This window comes from Penicillium lagena (assembly GCF_028827675.1).
Source record: "Penicillium lagena strain IBT 129212 chromosome Unknown utg000008l_segment0_segment0, whole genome shotgun sequence".
Taxonomy (NCBI): domain Eukaryota; kingdom Fungi; phylum Ascomycota; class Eurotiomycetes; order Eurotiales; family Aspergillaceae; genus Penicillium; species Penicillium lagena.
The window spans coordinates 1,233,421-1,245,930 of NW_026623229.1; the positions used below are offsets into that span (position 1 = coordinate 1,233,421).

Here is a 12,510-nt window from a genome sequence, read left to right on the forward strand (position 1 = left end):
TAATAACCGTTCCCGCGTGGGTTGGAATCGGGGCTAATACAGAGATACAGCAGTCAGCCTCGGGGGATGGTGGGAGGACATTACGCGCGCATGATGGCTGAGATGCTGACGGAGCCGTGGTTGGAGCAGAGGACGGAGAGAGAGAATGTTCTGGGGGTAAAGCAGTCCGAGATGCCGAGAGGCAGAAAAGAAGAAAGTGTCTCAGAGGAAGAACAGGACATCACGGGACATCTTTCTTACTCTTTCCTTCAACCATCACTTCACTTTTCTCTCTCCCTCCGTCCCTCTCTCTCTCTTGTCTTCTCCCTGCTCCTTCACTCATTCCCTACCTCCCCCCTGATCCCTCCACTCCATCCTCTTGTCCGATCTCCCTCGCTTCTTGACGGGCCGATCGCCCCCCGCCCTTTGCCGACCCTTGTTACCAGAAGGCCCTGGCAGCAAATTCAAAAATAAAAAGTACACCTGGCAGTAGCTTCCCCGAGATTAAAATTCCCTGCCGCCGATCAGTGGCTGTTTGGCTCCACCGCCCTTTGTTGCAGTGAGCGGAAGCTCGATCTATCTTCTCCCAGCCAGGCACCGATCCTGGCCCTTTCAACTTAGCAAACCTCGCCCCAATTGATGTGCGGCCCTCCTGGATGACGGCAAAGGACGAGACCCGCCTCTTCTCCCTCATTGTGACTGGTCTCCGTTTCGATCGCTGCCACCTGGAATACTTTTCCTCCATCTCTCAACCTCACCTCCTGCCCTTGTTTCCGTCTTCCGCCAACCTCCTACCCGCCACGCCCTCTCCGATGCTGCGCCGTTCCTCACATGTCCTGTTCTGACCATCTTTAATCTGGTGCCTGGACGAGCTGGTCTCTCCGACGCCAACCTCAAACATCCGCTCACTGTTTACCCCGGGGAGACATGTCCACACGCCGACAAGCCATCCCCCACGCTCGATAGTCAACTTCGTTGGCCCCCAGGACCATGTCTTCGCCTTCCACCGAGACTGTCAGCAACTACGCCACCGAAGATGGGAATGGGTTCCTGCCACGTTCGGCCAGCTATTCGGACATCCCCCGTGTGTTGCCTGCCACAGAACCCGGCCCTTCGAACCTAAGAAGGACATTCTCTGACTATGCCGTCCCCACCCTGTCGGAATCGCCGACGAAGGAAAGTGTGGCGGCAGGGAAAGATATCCTACGGCGGACATCTTTGCGTTCCAAGAATCGACCGGAGATCGCCGTCTCACACTTCACCCTATCATCGTCAGAGGAAGTGAACAAGACTGGTACAGATTCGCAGGGCCATGCCGACAAGACGCCACGAACAAGGGCACCGGAACCCGTGGCGCGACCATCGAAAGGTCGATCAATGTCAGGGCGGATAGTGAGCCTTGCCCGGAAACCATGGGGTTCGTCGTCACGCTCTCCATCACCGTCATCTAAGCGAGCCAAGCAGCACCAGAGCCGTGGAGACGAGCAGTCTTCAATTAGCTCGCGCTCCCCGGCCAAGAAAACTACCACGGCAACGGAAGCGGTGGCAGACTCGGAATCTGTCCAGCCCTCCAGGAAGCGTACGATTTTATACAAACGGCCAAGGCGCCCAATGCTGGCTGTCGTTGCCAAGGACCTTGAAGATAGCCCGGAAGCGCCGAACAGCCCAACTGGCCGCTCGTTACAGCAACAATCGTCACTGGAGAAGTTTACCTCGTCTTTATCGGTCTCCACGCCAGTTCTACCGCCGATGCCTAAGGGAGCCGCGGCCACAGCTGCTGCTGCGCTTTCACATAGTGGTGGTGATTATTCTCGTCGGAAGGATGAACTCTGGGGTGTTTTTCGCGGCCTCGAAGCGGATTATCAAAAGTATGAGCGACCATTTTCAGAGCATAATCGCAGTCACTAACTAGAGAAATCTAGGTTCCAATCCAAATCAAGCTCTCTCAAAGCCAACGTTATACGTGCCTCCCTGGTTCCTTTTCTCGGCCGCCATCAGCTCCATGCATCATGCAAGGATTTGAGACCCGAAGACTTGGATCGCCGAGTGAACATTCTCAACAAGTGGTGGATTGGAATGCTCGAGATGCTCAATGGCAAGAATAACCAATCCATCTCTGGAACAGACAGGCCAGTGTTCCTGGAGGCGGTGGTTGGTATCATGGCACGCCCGGAATGGCGGATCCCGTTCACTACTGCGCAAAATAACAGTGGTCCCCCAGATTCGCTGAAATATGCGTCGACCTCGGTCTCGGAAACATCCGAAGCCTCGGGTTCGTCGGGATCGGACTTTCTGGTCGAGTCGATCCACCATAATACTCGGAATATCTTCATTCAAAATCTGCTTTCCCAGATGTCATTTGTGGTGGAACGAATGTCCATGCGCCATGCACCCGCCAGTCTGGTAGCATTCTGTGGAAAAGCCTGTGCTTACGCATTCTTCTTCTGTCCCGGAGTAGCAGATATCTTGGTTCGGCTGTGGAGCACGCCTCCCACCACGTTCCGTCGTGTCCTGGCGCAGTCGTCTGGGTCCCGAAGCAGCAATTCACGCGCATACACCCAAGAGCTTTCTCTATACTTTCCGGTGGCGCTGCGTTCCCTCGCTTTCCACTCCTACGGCCCTCTTCTACGGTACCTTCGTCAGAAACCTGATATGCCTTTGAACATCACAAACATTCCCTGGCAGTCCCCATGGGTGACGCGTTGGTGCGGACGCGATACAGACCTGTTCTTCGTCTTCGTGAAATACATTCATATCCTCTACGCAGAATATCTACCGCCCGAGACCCAAAAAGCCGACCGAATTTTGGCGCCGGGTCTGCTGCTCGTCCATTCCCAGCTCTTGGTCGTCCTGGAGGATACCATTTACAAGCAGTCCGCCCAGCAACCTGAAAATCCCCATGTCGCAGCCGCCATCACTTTCGATGATTTTATTGAAGCACCAGACGCCTCAGCCGCTTCGCATCCCCTTGGCGGAGGCAACAGTCATCGGTCTATGGCCGAAAATCGATTGATCATCCTTCTACGGGATTTCCTCTCCGAGTCATCTGCTGAACCAAATCGTGCCCGATTGTTATACGCCGAATCCTTCTGTGCAATACTCAAAGCGTCCGCCCAAAAAACTTCCCTTTTCGACCACAACGCGTGCTTTTTGCTATGTGACTTTATCGAGGAGGTCATTCCGATTATTACCCGCTACGCTCTGTCAACCGAACGGGAATTGTTTGACTGGGGCTTTTGGCTGGATGTTGCGAGGCAGATGCTACAGAGCCACAATTCGCTCACCGAAGTCCGGGTTTTCTCTTTCCTTTATTGCGCTTGGGGTACCTGGACTGCCACCGAGCTGAGGAAAGCTAGTCTCATCCTGGATTTCCTGCTCCAGGAGCCACTTTTCTACCATTACTTCACTCACTGGAGCCCAATGGTTCGCGCATACTTTCACCGTCTGTTGTGTTGGAGAGTGGGTCGGTTCAGTGGCGATCCTACACCACTGGATTCGTAAGTGCTTTGATCGATTTCTGATTTGTTTATGTGCTAACTGGAATTTCTAGTATGATCTATGAGACCCTCTCCGATCGACTCTTGCGCGTCTGGGAATACTATATTGGATACCAATCCAAGGCTGAAGAGGGACTCACGGCTCCTCTGTCCTCCGCTCCCTGTACACCGGCCCCCGGTCGAAGAATCATCATCATCCGATGCGATAACCATGTTTCCCCTGTGAATCTGTTTGTCTCTTTCGACCGCGTTGTCCCGCCTGTTCCTCCAGACCAAATCAGATCTCACCGGAGATCCGGATCAGCCGATTCAAGTAGTTCGGAGGGCAGCATTGGCAAACGTCGATGGGGTCTTCTCCGATCCATGTTCAGCAGTTCCTCGAACTCCCGATCTGGTGATGACACAGCCAACAGCAGCTCCGATGAGTCTGAGAGCGGTCTGAGCGAGATAACCATGACTTCTGACACGAGATGCCTTGACAAGCACGAGCTCACCCCGAACAACAGCACCGAAGAGCTTGTTCGGCCCGAGTTGCCACACCAGTCGTTCTTCTTCAAGTTTTCATTGGAGTGGATGGATCGACCGCAATGGCCCAGCAAAAACAAGCGTCTCTTTGCTCCATGCCTGCCGGTGGCATCCCAGCTGCACGTCCAACGTCGACGCTCTCCCGCGAAACCGTCAGACGATGACACGATATCAGAAGATACCACAATTTCTTCGGAAGACGACCACGCCGAGGAAAAATCAGAAAACACCATAGACCCACTCCAGACACCTCGTCTCGACCAAGGGCCCAAGACACCCAGAACCCCTACAACCAAAAATTCACCGCTTCCCGAACTCCCTTCCGTGCCCTCTTACGACCACCTTGTACCTAGCAAATATGCGGGTCGCGCTTTGGCGGAGTGGGCCCACATTGTCTCTGAATGCGACAGTTTCTTCGCCCGGCGCCGCGATGAAGGCGTGCCCACGGACCGCATGGTGGAAACTCCAACATTAGGCGTGGAAACCTTCAGAAAATAGTGCCATCAACTATGACAGGTCCAACAATAAGCCTACTACTCTCATCTTGAGTCTTGCAAAAGGCAGAGATGTCTTGTCCTTCGAAAATCTGCTTCTGTTTTTTGTTTTGTTTTCAGTCCCGCACCATACATCCTTGGTGTGCAAGGAGGCATAGGGCATCGGCGTTTGAGCAACCGCGTTTCCATCGGTCTGCATTGTTTTCTTCTCTTGTATTCTCTGCATCGGAGCGCGATGTACTTCTCTTGCAGTGGTAATCGAATAATCAATGAGATACAATCAAGGAACTAGCCACTTTACTCTTGCGAGGCCACCATAGCAGTTTATCTGGCGCAGTTACATGAACCACACGATAACTTAACTAGCCTGGGCACACACCGGTTTACACAAATTTACACAGAACCGCTATATCTTCAGAGTATCATTAAGCATAAGTCTAAGAACAACAGTCCAAGAATAGGGGATACCAATCCTATCCATCCATCTATTCCTCCTTCTTCTCCTGGGCAAGCTGCCTATTCAAAAGATACAACAACGCGCCTTGCACATCCTCACGGCCCATAAACGCCTCCACAAGTCTTACACCCTTTCCATTCTGGACTTTCTGCAGCACGTCCTGTAACTCGCCGCATGTCCGCGCCGTGAAGGTACTCTTTGCAACATGGTCCTCGTCAGCACCGAAATAGCTCAGCGCCTGGGTATGCCGCCAGAATGCGACATCATTATAGCTCTGGTTCCGGCCATGGATGACCCGCTCGATGGTGTATCCGTCGTTGTTGATGATGATGATCACAATATCCAGCTTCTGGCGGATCATGGTGCTGATTTCCTGTGCCGTCATCTGGAGGGATCCATCGCCGATGATCAAGGTCACATTGCCGGGAGTTTTCTGTTCGCGCTTTGCGAGCGCGGCGCCCAAGGTAGCGGGGAGCATGAATCCAATTGACAACCATGTCACGGCTCCGAAGACGCGTGCTTTGGGTGGGAGGTTGAAGTGCCGGCCGCCATGCGATGCAGTGCCCGTTTCGGTGAGGATAATGTCGCCTTCCTGGAAGATCGGGTTGACTAGTCTGAAGAAATTGTCTTGGGCGATGAGGTCCGAGCTCTTAATATCGTCCAGAGTGGTTACTACCTTGGGCGGTGCTTCCATTGCCTTCGGGATGCGAGTGGAGTCAAGACCCTGGAGTAGTTGCGACAGCAGGTCTTTTCCTGAAACATCGCGGTAGATAGGATCGGTCCCGATTTGAATGGATGAGTCTTTGAAAGTGACCGCGGCAGCCGGAGCAGGTATGCCAGTGAAGAAATAGCTATTTGTGTCGCTGTAGTGCGGCCCGAATGTAAGAACGAGATCTGCCGACTCAAAGTATGCCTTCGCGGGCTCGTCACCAAAGGCCGCTGCGTACAGCCCATATACATTGGGGAGCTGCTCGTTCACTAGACCCTTGCTGAAAACAGTGCACCATGTAGGCCAGCCAGTCTGTTTGATAAGAGTATCAAGCTGGTCGACAACACCGAGGGCGACACTCTCGCCGTCCACGAGGATCAACGGGCGTTTCGCAGTGTACATGCGCTCCAAAATCTGGCTCACAATCTGTGATTCCTTGCCCGTGCTGGGAACGGGGGGAACTGCCACTGTCTTGGACAGATTGGCCGCAGACACGAGGACATCTGGCATATCGTCAGGAATCTCCAGGTAGACGGGACGGCTGTGGACCAGAGCCTGCTGCAAGATCCAGTCAATCTTATCCGGCGCCGACGCCGCATCCGTAATATTAGTCTGCGCCGCGGTGATATGCGTCGACATGGCCGCGAAGCGACGGTACTCGCCGTCGGCGAAGGTGTGGTGCATCAGCGCACGTGTGCTCTGCGCCTGGCGTGGCGGCGTGCCGACAATGTGGATAACAGGGGAGCGCTCGGCATAGGCGCCAGCGATGCCATTGAGCGCCGACAATTCACCCACGCCAAAGGTTGTGACCAGCGCGGCCAAACCGTTGATGCGTGCGTAGCCATCGGCAGAATACGCGGCGTTCAGCTCATTGCAGTTGCCGATCCAGCTCAGCTTGGCGGGCTCGACGAAGTCCAGTAGGCGCAGGTTGTAATCGCCAGGTACACCGAAGACGGAGTTCACGCCCAGCTGGCGTAGGCGGGCAAAGAGGTAGTCGGCGAGCTTGATGGTGTCCATTGTTTGATGGGGAGGGAGAGGGATAGAAATGGTGTAGATCGATAAGTACCGATAAGCAGCTTTTATACTTGTTCCCCCGCCCCCGCCGCTAGCCGTCTTTCCCTTTTTCTCCGAGGCTGTTTTATGTAACAACTATTCCCTCCAAAGACCATGTCGCGACGCCCGGCCTGTGAGACTTGTCGGAAGTCCAAGCTGGCCTGCGACCACGGGCTGCCGGTATGCTCGCGCTGCAGTAGCTCCGGGGCGATTTGCATCTACCGCACGGCGCCGTTCAAGCGCAGACGAGTTGACTCCCCGGCAAAATCTGGGTCCGCTGAGATTCCCGACCAAAAGAGAGTTAAGAAGCTAACGCGCCCCTACAGTCTTCATTCCCGAGATTCCTCGCCGTCATTGGGCGCAAGGCGCCCTCCGTACCCGAATCCCGGTTTTTTGGGTTCTTCCAGTCATGCAGCCATCTTTAAGCATATCACCCCGGACGGCGATCATGGCTCTACGGCGCATGTTTCGGATCTTGCTTGCTCGGCCACCCAGCCCCAGGTCACCGGTGACAATCACCTGCTGTCGCAAGGAGCAGATATCCTCAAGCAGATTGTAACCAGTTATCCATTGACGGCCATGAAAGATCTGGTCCTGTTCTGGCTAGTTAAAGGCGCAAATCTCGCTCTGGCCGAACCATTTGTGGCGCAGTGTGCCGAGAGCGTGAGCCACTTATTCACAACACAGGATGAGAATTGGAATTTGGTCTATGCACGGCGGCTGCTTCAGAACACTGCCCGACCACTGGTCTTTGATGCCGATTCTGACCTCCACAGCTTCTCCGCTCAGTTCCTAGCCCATAATTCTCGATGGGAGACAATTGCGATCTTCTTTGCTGCTGTCAGCCGAGCTACGATCGATATATCGTTCTTTCCCTCGCTGTATGCCACCGAGGAAGAGCAGTATCCTCTCCGAAGACTCGCTATGAAACTCTGCGATTGTGCACTAGAGATCTCTCTCTCACTGGACTGTCTGAATGATTTGCAGCTGATCGTTCAGTATGAAAATTTCATTGTACATTCCTATGTGGATGGCGACCAGAGTGAGTTCCCACAAGCGCAGCTATAATAACTGACGTGCTAATATTCTGCAGGCTATCATACATGGCGCAAGCTCGGAGACGTGATTTCATCCACCTTCGCTCTGGGCTACCACGAGAACCTAGAGACTAAACCCGGCATCCCGCCGTTTCTCATAGAACTGCGCAAAACTGCGTTCGCGAGAATCTACTCAGCAGATAAGAACATTGCCATATTCCTCGGCCGGCCGCCGCGGATGAACAAGCGTTTCTGCCACTTTCAGATCCCATCGTGCCGGACAGTCATCGACGATCCAACTGAGACACATCACGATATCAATCATTGGGAGCCGGATTCCCAAGCTGGATACAGAGCTGACACCCGCTGGTCTGCGCTCTGTGCTTTTTTGAAAGAGGAAATTTGGGAATTACTGCAGGATAAACACCACGCCTCGTGTTCTCAGCGAGCCAGGTATAATCGAACCAGCTGAGAAAATGGAATTATACAGAAGTTAACGACAAGCTACAGTGAGATACAAGATCAAGCAAAAGCACAATGGCAAGCACTTCCAGCCCATTTTCGACTCGAGGGCAGTCTGAAACAATGCACTCACACGCCATTCGAACGCGACTTTTTAGCAGGCGTCCGCCTGCAGCATTTACATGTCCTATTTTTGCTTCGGCTCCTCTTACTCCATTCATTGACTGAACCTGATATGGCGATCATCGAGACGGCAGAACAGATGCTTGCCCTCGTCGTGGAAATCATCTTGCTCAGAGACCAGTTGACGAATTCAGGAACAGGTCTGATCTGGAAGGTATCTATCTATCTCGTCTTCTGGATTCTGCCTTGTATATTGATAGAATTACAGGTTGCGCACTATGGCCTCCCGGCCGCAGGGATAATCCTTCTGTCCATGCTAAACCTACATTCAATGTCGCAATCAGGGATATCACGCACAAAAACTCTACAAGGCCTCAGCGTCTTCGTAGCTGAAGTACAAATCGGGACGATTGTGCGTCCAGGAGACCCGAATTATGCGCTCCTATCAAAAGCCACGCAGACGATCCAGCGATTCCTTGACTCTTTCCAATCGGACCCGACACCGCATCAGCAGCATCAAAAGCAATACCAGCATTCATACCCAAGAGATGTGGCGCCGCACCACGACGAGGCAAGCGATGACTGGGCTGCATTTCTGGAACAGGATACGTGGGACTTCGAGGCGGGATTCTGGCAGAGTTTGGCGGATCATCCGTCGTTGTTGGCGATGGATCCTACCGTGCCTTCTTCATAGAGCTGTTTAGTCTTCTATAACTTGAACGTGAACGCCTATAATTAATACCCTGGTACAGAGGAAACCTCGAAAATATAAAAATCCCCAAGTGGAAGATATAAATTTTGATATCACCTGAGAAAAAAAAAACGCCGGACCTGCTGAGCAAAGGTGGTGATGATAGATACATAAAATGCCAAAGAAATCGCAGACGTGCGAATGGTAATCGACCGACTAAATAGAGGCTGATGTGCAGTAATATGAGACCGAATAAAAATAGAAAGGCAGGCACGCATGGCTGGTGGTATATGATATGCCGAGAGTCTTTCAAAGATGCAGGGAGGCGGATATGGGGGCAAAGACAGGGAGGAGAGGGAGGGAGAGAAGTCGACATGATTCAAGGTCCAATGTGAGCGGTGCTGTACAATGCCCGCAATGGACCAAATGCTGAAGAGGTGGCTGCAAAGCGAGCGAAGTCGGAGAGAAGGCGATAAGGTGTTGAGACAGACTTGGCGAGGGTAAAATACATCAATCAGTAAAGCAGCTTGTTGCTGGCAAAGTTGATCACGTCGGTAACACGGAGGATCCAATGCTGGGTCAGATTCCAGTCTCCAGTGTCGATGGAATCTCGGATGGCGGGGAAGATCGAGGCGCCGTAGCCAGACCACAATTCGGGGCCGAAGATGACATGCCGGAACTGGGTGCGGTTGGGAATCTGCAGGACAATCGTTAGTCAAGATTGTGTGCGAGTGAAAAAGGTACACTTACTCCGCCCCCATACTCCAGATCCAGTAGATGAGTGTCAAATGCGGCCATGCGGTCGTTGTGGTTTAACCGCTGAACGCGCATGACGTTGCTCTCGTATCCGCCTGAGCCCCAGACGGCATCGTGCCATACTTGGTTCCATTTCTGGAATTGTACCGTATTCTTCTGGAGATCTCGAGCAGCCTCGACTAGTGGTTTCATGTTCACTTTGGCGTTCTTAGACTGCGCATACTTGCGCAGATCCTTCACCCAGTCGGTAATAGAGTTGCCATAGGCCTCCATATCGAACGGCAGCATAGGATTCTCAGAAAGATCGAGCACAAGCAACCCCCAAAACTGAGCAAGAAGCTTGTGGTAGTGGAATCCAGGATCTCCAAACTGTGCCATCCACTCGAAGTTCTCATAGCAACTGTGATAGGGGTACGGCTCGCCCTCAAAACCAAAATCGATGCTCGAGGTACCTGCAATGTCTTGGAACGCCACATAGTCGCTGCCAGCACCGAGGGGTTCAAGCCTGCTGCCTTTTTCTTGCCAGATTTCTCTTAAGGTTTTATTAGCCTTGGGATCGGACAGCCGGCCGAGAATTTGCAGCACCGCACGCTTAAAGACCGGTGCCGCCGCCACGCGGAAGTTGGGGCCATAGACGCCGACATCAACATTGAGGTAGGCATACGCCCGGGATCGGAGAGCATCCACCTCCTTCTCAACGTGTTCGGTGGAACCAATGAGGTTGTATTCTTCTCCGTCCCAACTGACAAACTCAATGGTCCGCAGTGGCCGCCATCCGTAGGTGAGAAGCTCTCCAAAGGCTCGCACAACTTCCAGAAAAGTTGCGGTGCCGCTGCCAGGATCGATGCTACCCAAGCACCACGAGTCGCGGTGATTGCCAATGATGATTTTCTTGTCGGTCTGTTCCATTCCGAGAATTCTGCCGTGGACGTTGTAAATGGGCTGGCGGTTTTCCTCGTCCTGCAAGTTCATCAGATTGACGAGGGGCGAATTCTGATTTCCGGTCCACCACTGCTTCATCTTCGGCACTCCGCCCACCCAGTCTTTCGGCACTTTGGAGCCATGTCCGTCCAAAGCCTGCAAAAGATGTTGCGCATCTCGGGAGGAGAGGGGAAGACTTGGAATCTTTACCAAGCCGGTGCTTTCGTCAAGAGGGATTCTCACTTTCTCTTCCGGAGTGGAGGCGAACCCAGGACTGAGGACATCGCCCACCACATGGGACATCAAGCTCACACCTCCTCGCTGTACGCCATCAGGTGGCATATAGCGTCCCTGAGGGAAGCTGGGCCCGTTGACTTCTCCATCCTCCGCTGGATCGGAGTAAATAATGCAGCCGACTGCGCCAGCCATCTCTGCAGCCTTGATCTTCAACGCGCGATCGGGTTCTGTTCCATAGTATCGGACAAGAGCGATGGAACCCTCGACCTGGATACCTTTGTCGGCCAGCCACTGAAAGTCCTCCCTGGATCCATAGTTGGCGTACACCAGAGGGCCAGTGACATTGCCAGATTTCGAGTGGCCGTGAAAGACCGGCACGTACTCCTTCTCAGGTATATCCCCCTCACCCTCCTCCAGGGCTGCTTCCCAGGCGAGCGAGGGTGGGTCAACAATCGCCACCCGGCGGCCGTCCTTGCGCGGGTAATTCAAGTAGACCTGGAATTCCTCCCTCTCAACTTCATCAAATTGTGCCTTCCGAAACGCCGCCTCAATTAACTCTGCGATATAAAAGCTACCCTCGGAGCCGGCGACGTGGGAATAATTGGTGACATGCTTCAGATTTTCGGCGATGTTGGTTTCGTTCATGTTACTTTGAATGAAGTTCTCGACAGATGACGCGCTATAGGATTGGCCCATGATCATGTGGCTGTTCATGTTGAAAATATCAGATATGAAAAAGACGTATACCACGGAGATGACGAGCAAGAGACCGAACAGCCGTAAAAGCATAATACAGCCCTGGTCGTTGAACCGTGACCGCATGTCGGCGAGGTTGGTAGTAAAGCGAAAGCTGGGGATAAAGCGTCGAAAGGGTCGTTGGATGGCTGACAGTGTCCGGGATAGGTTGGAGAACTGCTTGGAGAGATGATGCCGGAGACGGGGACGCGCGCCGCTTGAGGAAGACGGTAGGCCATCATCGACGTCCATCTGATCTAACTCCCGGCGCATCTCTTCCAACGACCCTCGAGCTGACTCTGATCCCGACGATACCAGATCATCGAGACTGGTGCGCGCGGACTCGACCGTCGGCGGCTGGTACTCCCGGCCAGATGGCGCATGATCGGACCGGCCGAGGAGACCTTGTCGTTCGGCATCGTCACCCTCTTCGCCCAGATCGGACCGAGAGGAACCTGGTTGGGCGCCGACGGCCTCCTCGTAGGTGGGGATCGGGAGGGATTGATAATCGAACTTATCGTCGGGCATGGCGGATAGCGGTGGACTCCGGGCGGGAGAGGCAAATGGGAGAGTCTGCCGATTTGACGATGACGGTCATGATCCTAGAAAGTACAGGCGAAACGAGCGACAATCATCCTGTAGGCCGAGTTCAGAGGGATCACTAAGGTCGTAAGGGGGTCAGGTCAGCGAGAGTTGGAGATAGCGAGTCACGGGGTGTTGTTGCCTGGGGCCCCACTCGGATCACGCATTTGACAGGAGTAGTTTCTCGAATATTACGGGGTGAATACGATGGTATACTACAGGTATTCGAGAAGGGAATATCATAGTAGATTC

The 12,510-nt window shown here is 53.4% G+C and overlaps 4 protein-coding genes across 4 annotated transcripts; 2 read left to right on the top strand and 2 right to left on the bottom strand.

The window, feature by feature from the left end:
* Positions 1 to 969: 969 nt before the first annotated feature.
* N7510_011076 (DUF1765 domain-containing protein) lies at positions 970 to 4,499 on the top strand (the record flags this gene model as incomplete). Its single annotated transcript, XM_056983001.1, has 3 exons — positions 970 to 1,847; positions 1,902 to 3,476; positions 3,530 to 4,499. The coding sequence occupies 3 exons, from the start codon at positions 970 to 972 to the stop codon at positions 4,497 to 4,499; spliced, it is 3,423 nt and encodes a 1,140-aa protein (XP_056828495.1).
* Positions 4,500 to 4,980: 481 nt separating this feature from the next.
* N7510_011077 (alpha-keto acid decarboxylase family protein) lies at positions 4,981 to 6,678 on the bottom strand (the record flags this gene model as incomplete). Its single annotated transcript, XM_056983002.1, has 1 exon — positions 4,981 to 6,678. One exon carries the CDS (start codon positions 6,676 to 6,678, stop codon positions 4,981 to 4,983), a length of 1,698 nt encoding a protein of 565 aa, XP_056828496.1.
* Positions 6,679 to 6,828: 150 nt separating this feature from the next.
* On the top strand, positions 6,829 to 9,030 carry N7510_011078 (ATP adenylyltransferase C-terminal; the record flags this gene model as incomplete). Its single annotated transcript, XM_056983003.1, has 3 exons — positions 6,829 to 7,756; positions 7,808 to 8,204; positions 8,262 to 9,030. 3 exons carry the CDS (start codon positions 6,829 to 6,831, stop codon positions 9,028 to 9,030), a joined length of 2,094 nt encoding a protein of 697 aa, XP_056828497.1.
* A 511-nt stretch (positions 9,031 to 9,541) lies between these two features.
* On the bottom strand, positions 9,542 to 12,204 carry N7510_011079 (M28 family metallopeptidase; the record flags this gene model as incomplete). The annotated part of the gene is made up of 2 exons (XM_056983004.1): positions 9,542 to 9,724; positions 9,778 to 12,204. 2 exons carry the CDS (start codon positions 12,202 to 12,204, stop codon positions 9,542 to 9,544), a joined length of 2,610 nt encoding a protein of 869 aa, XP_056828498.1.
* Positions 12,205 to 12,510: the final 306 nt, after the last annotated feature.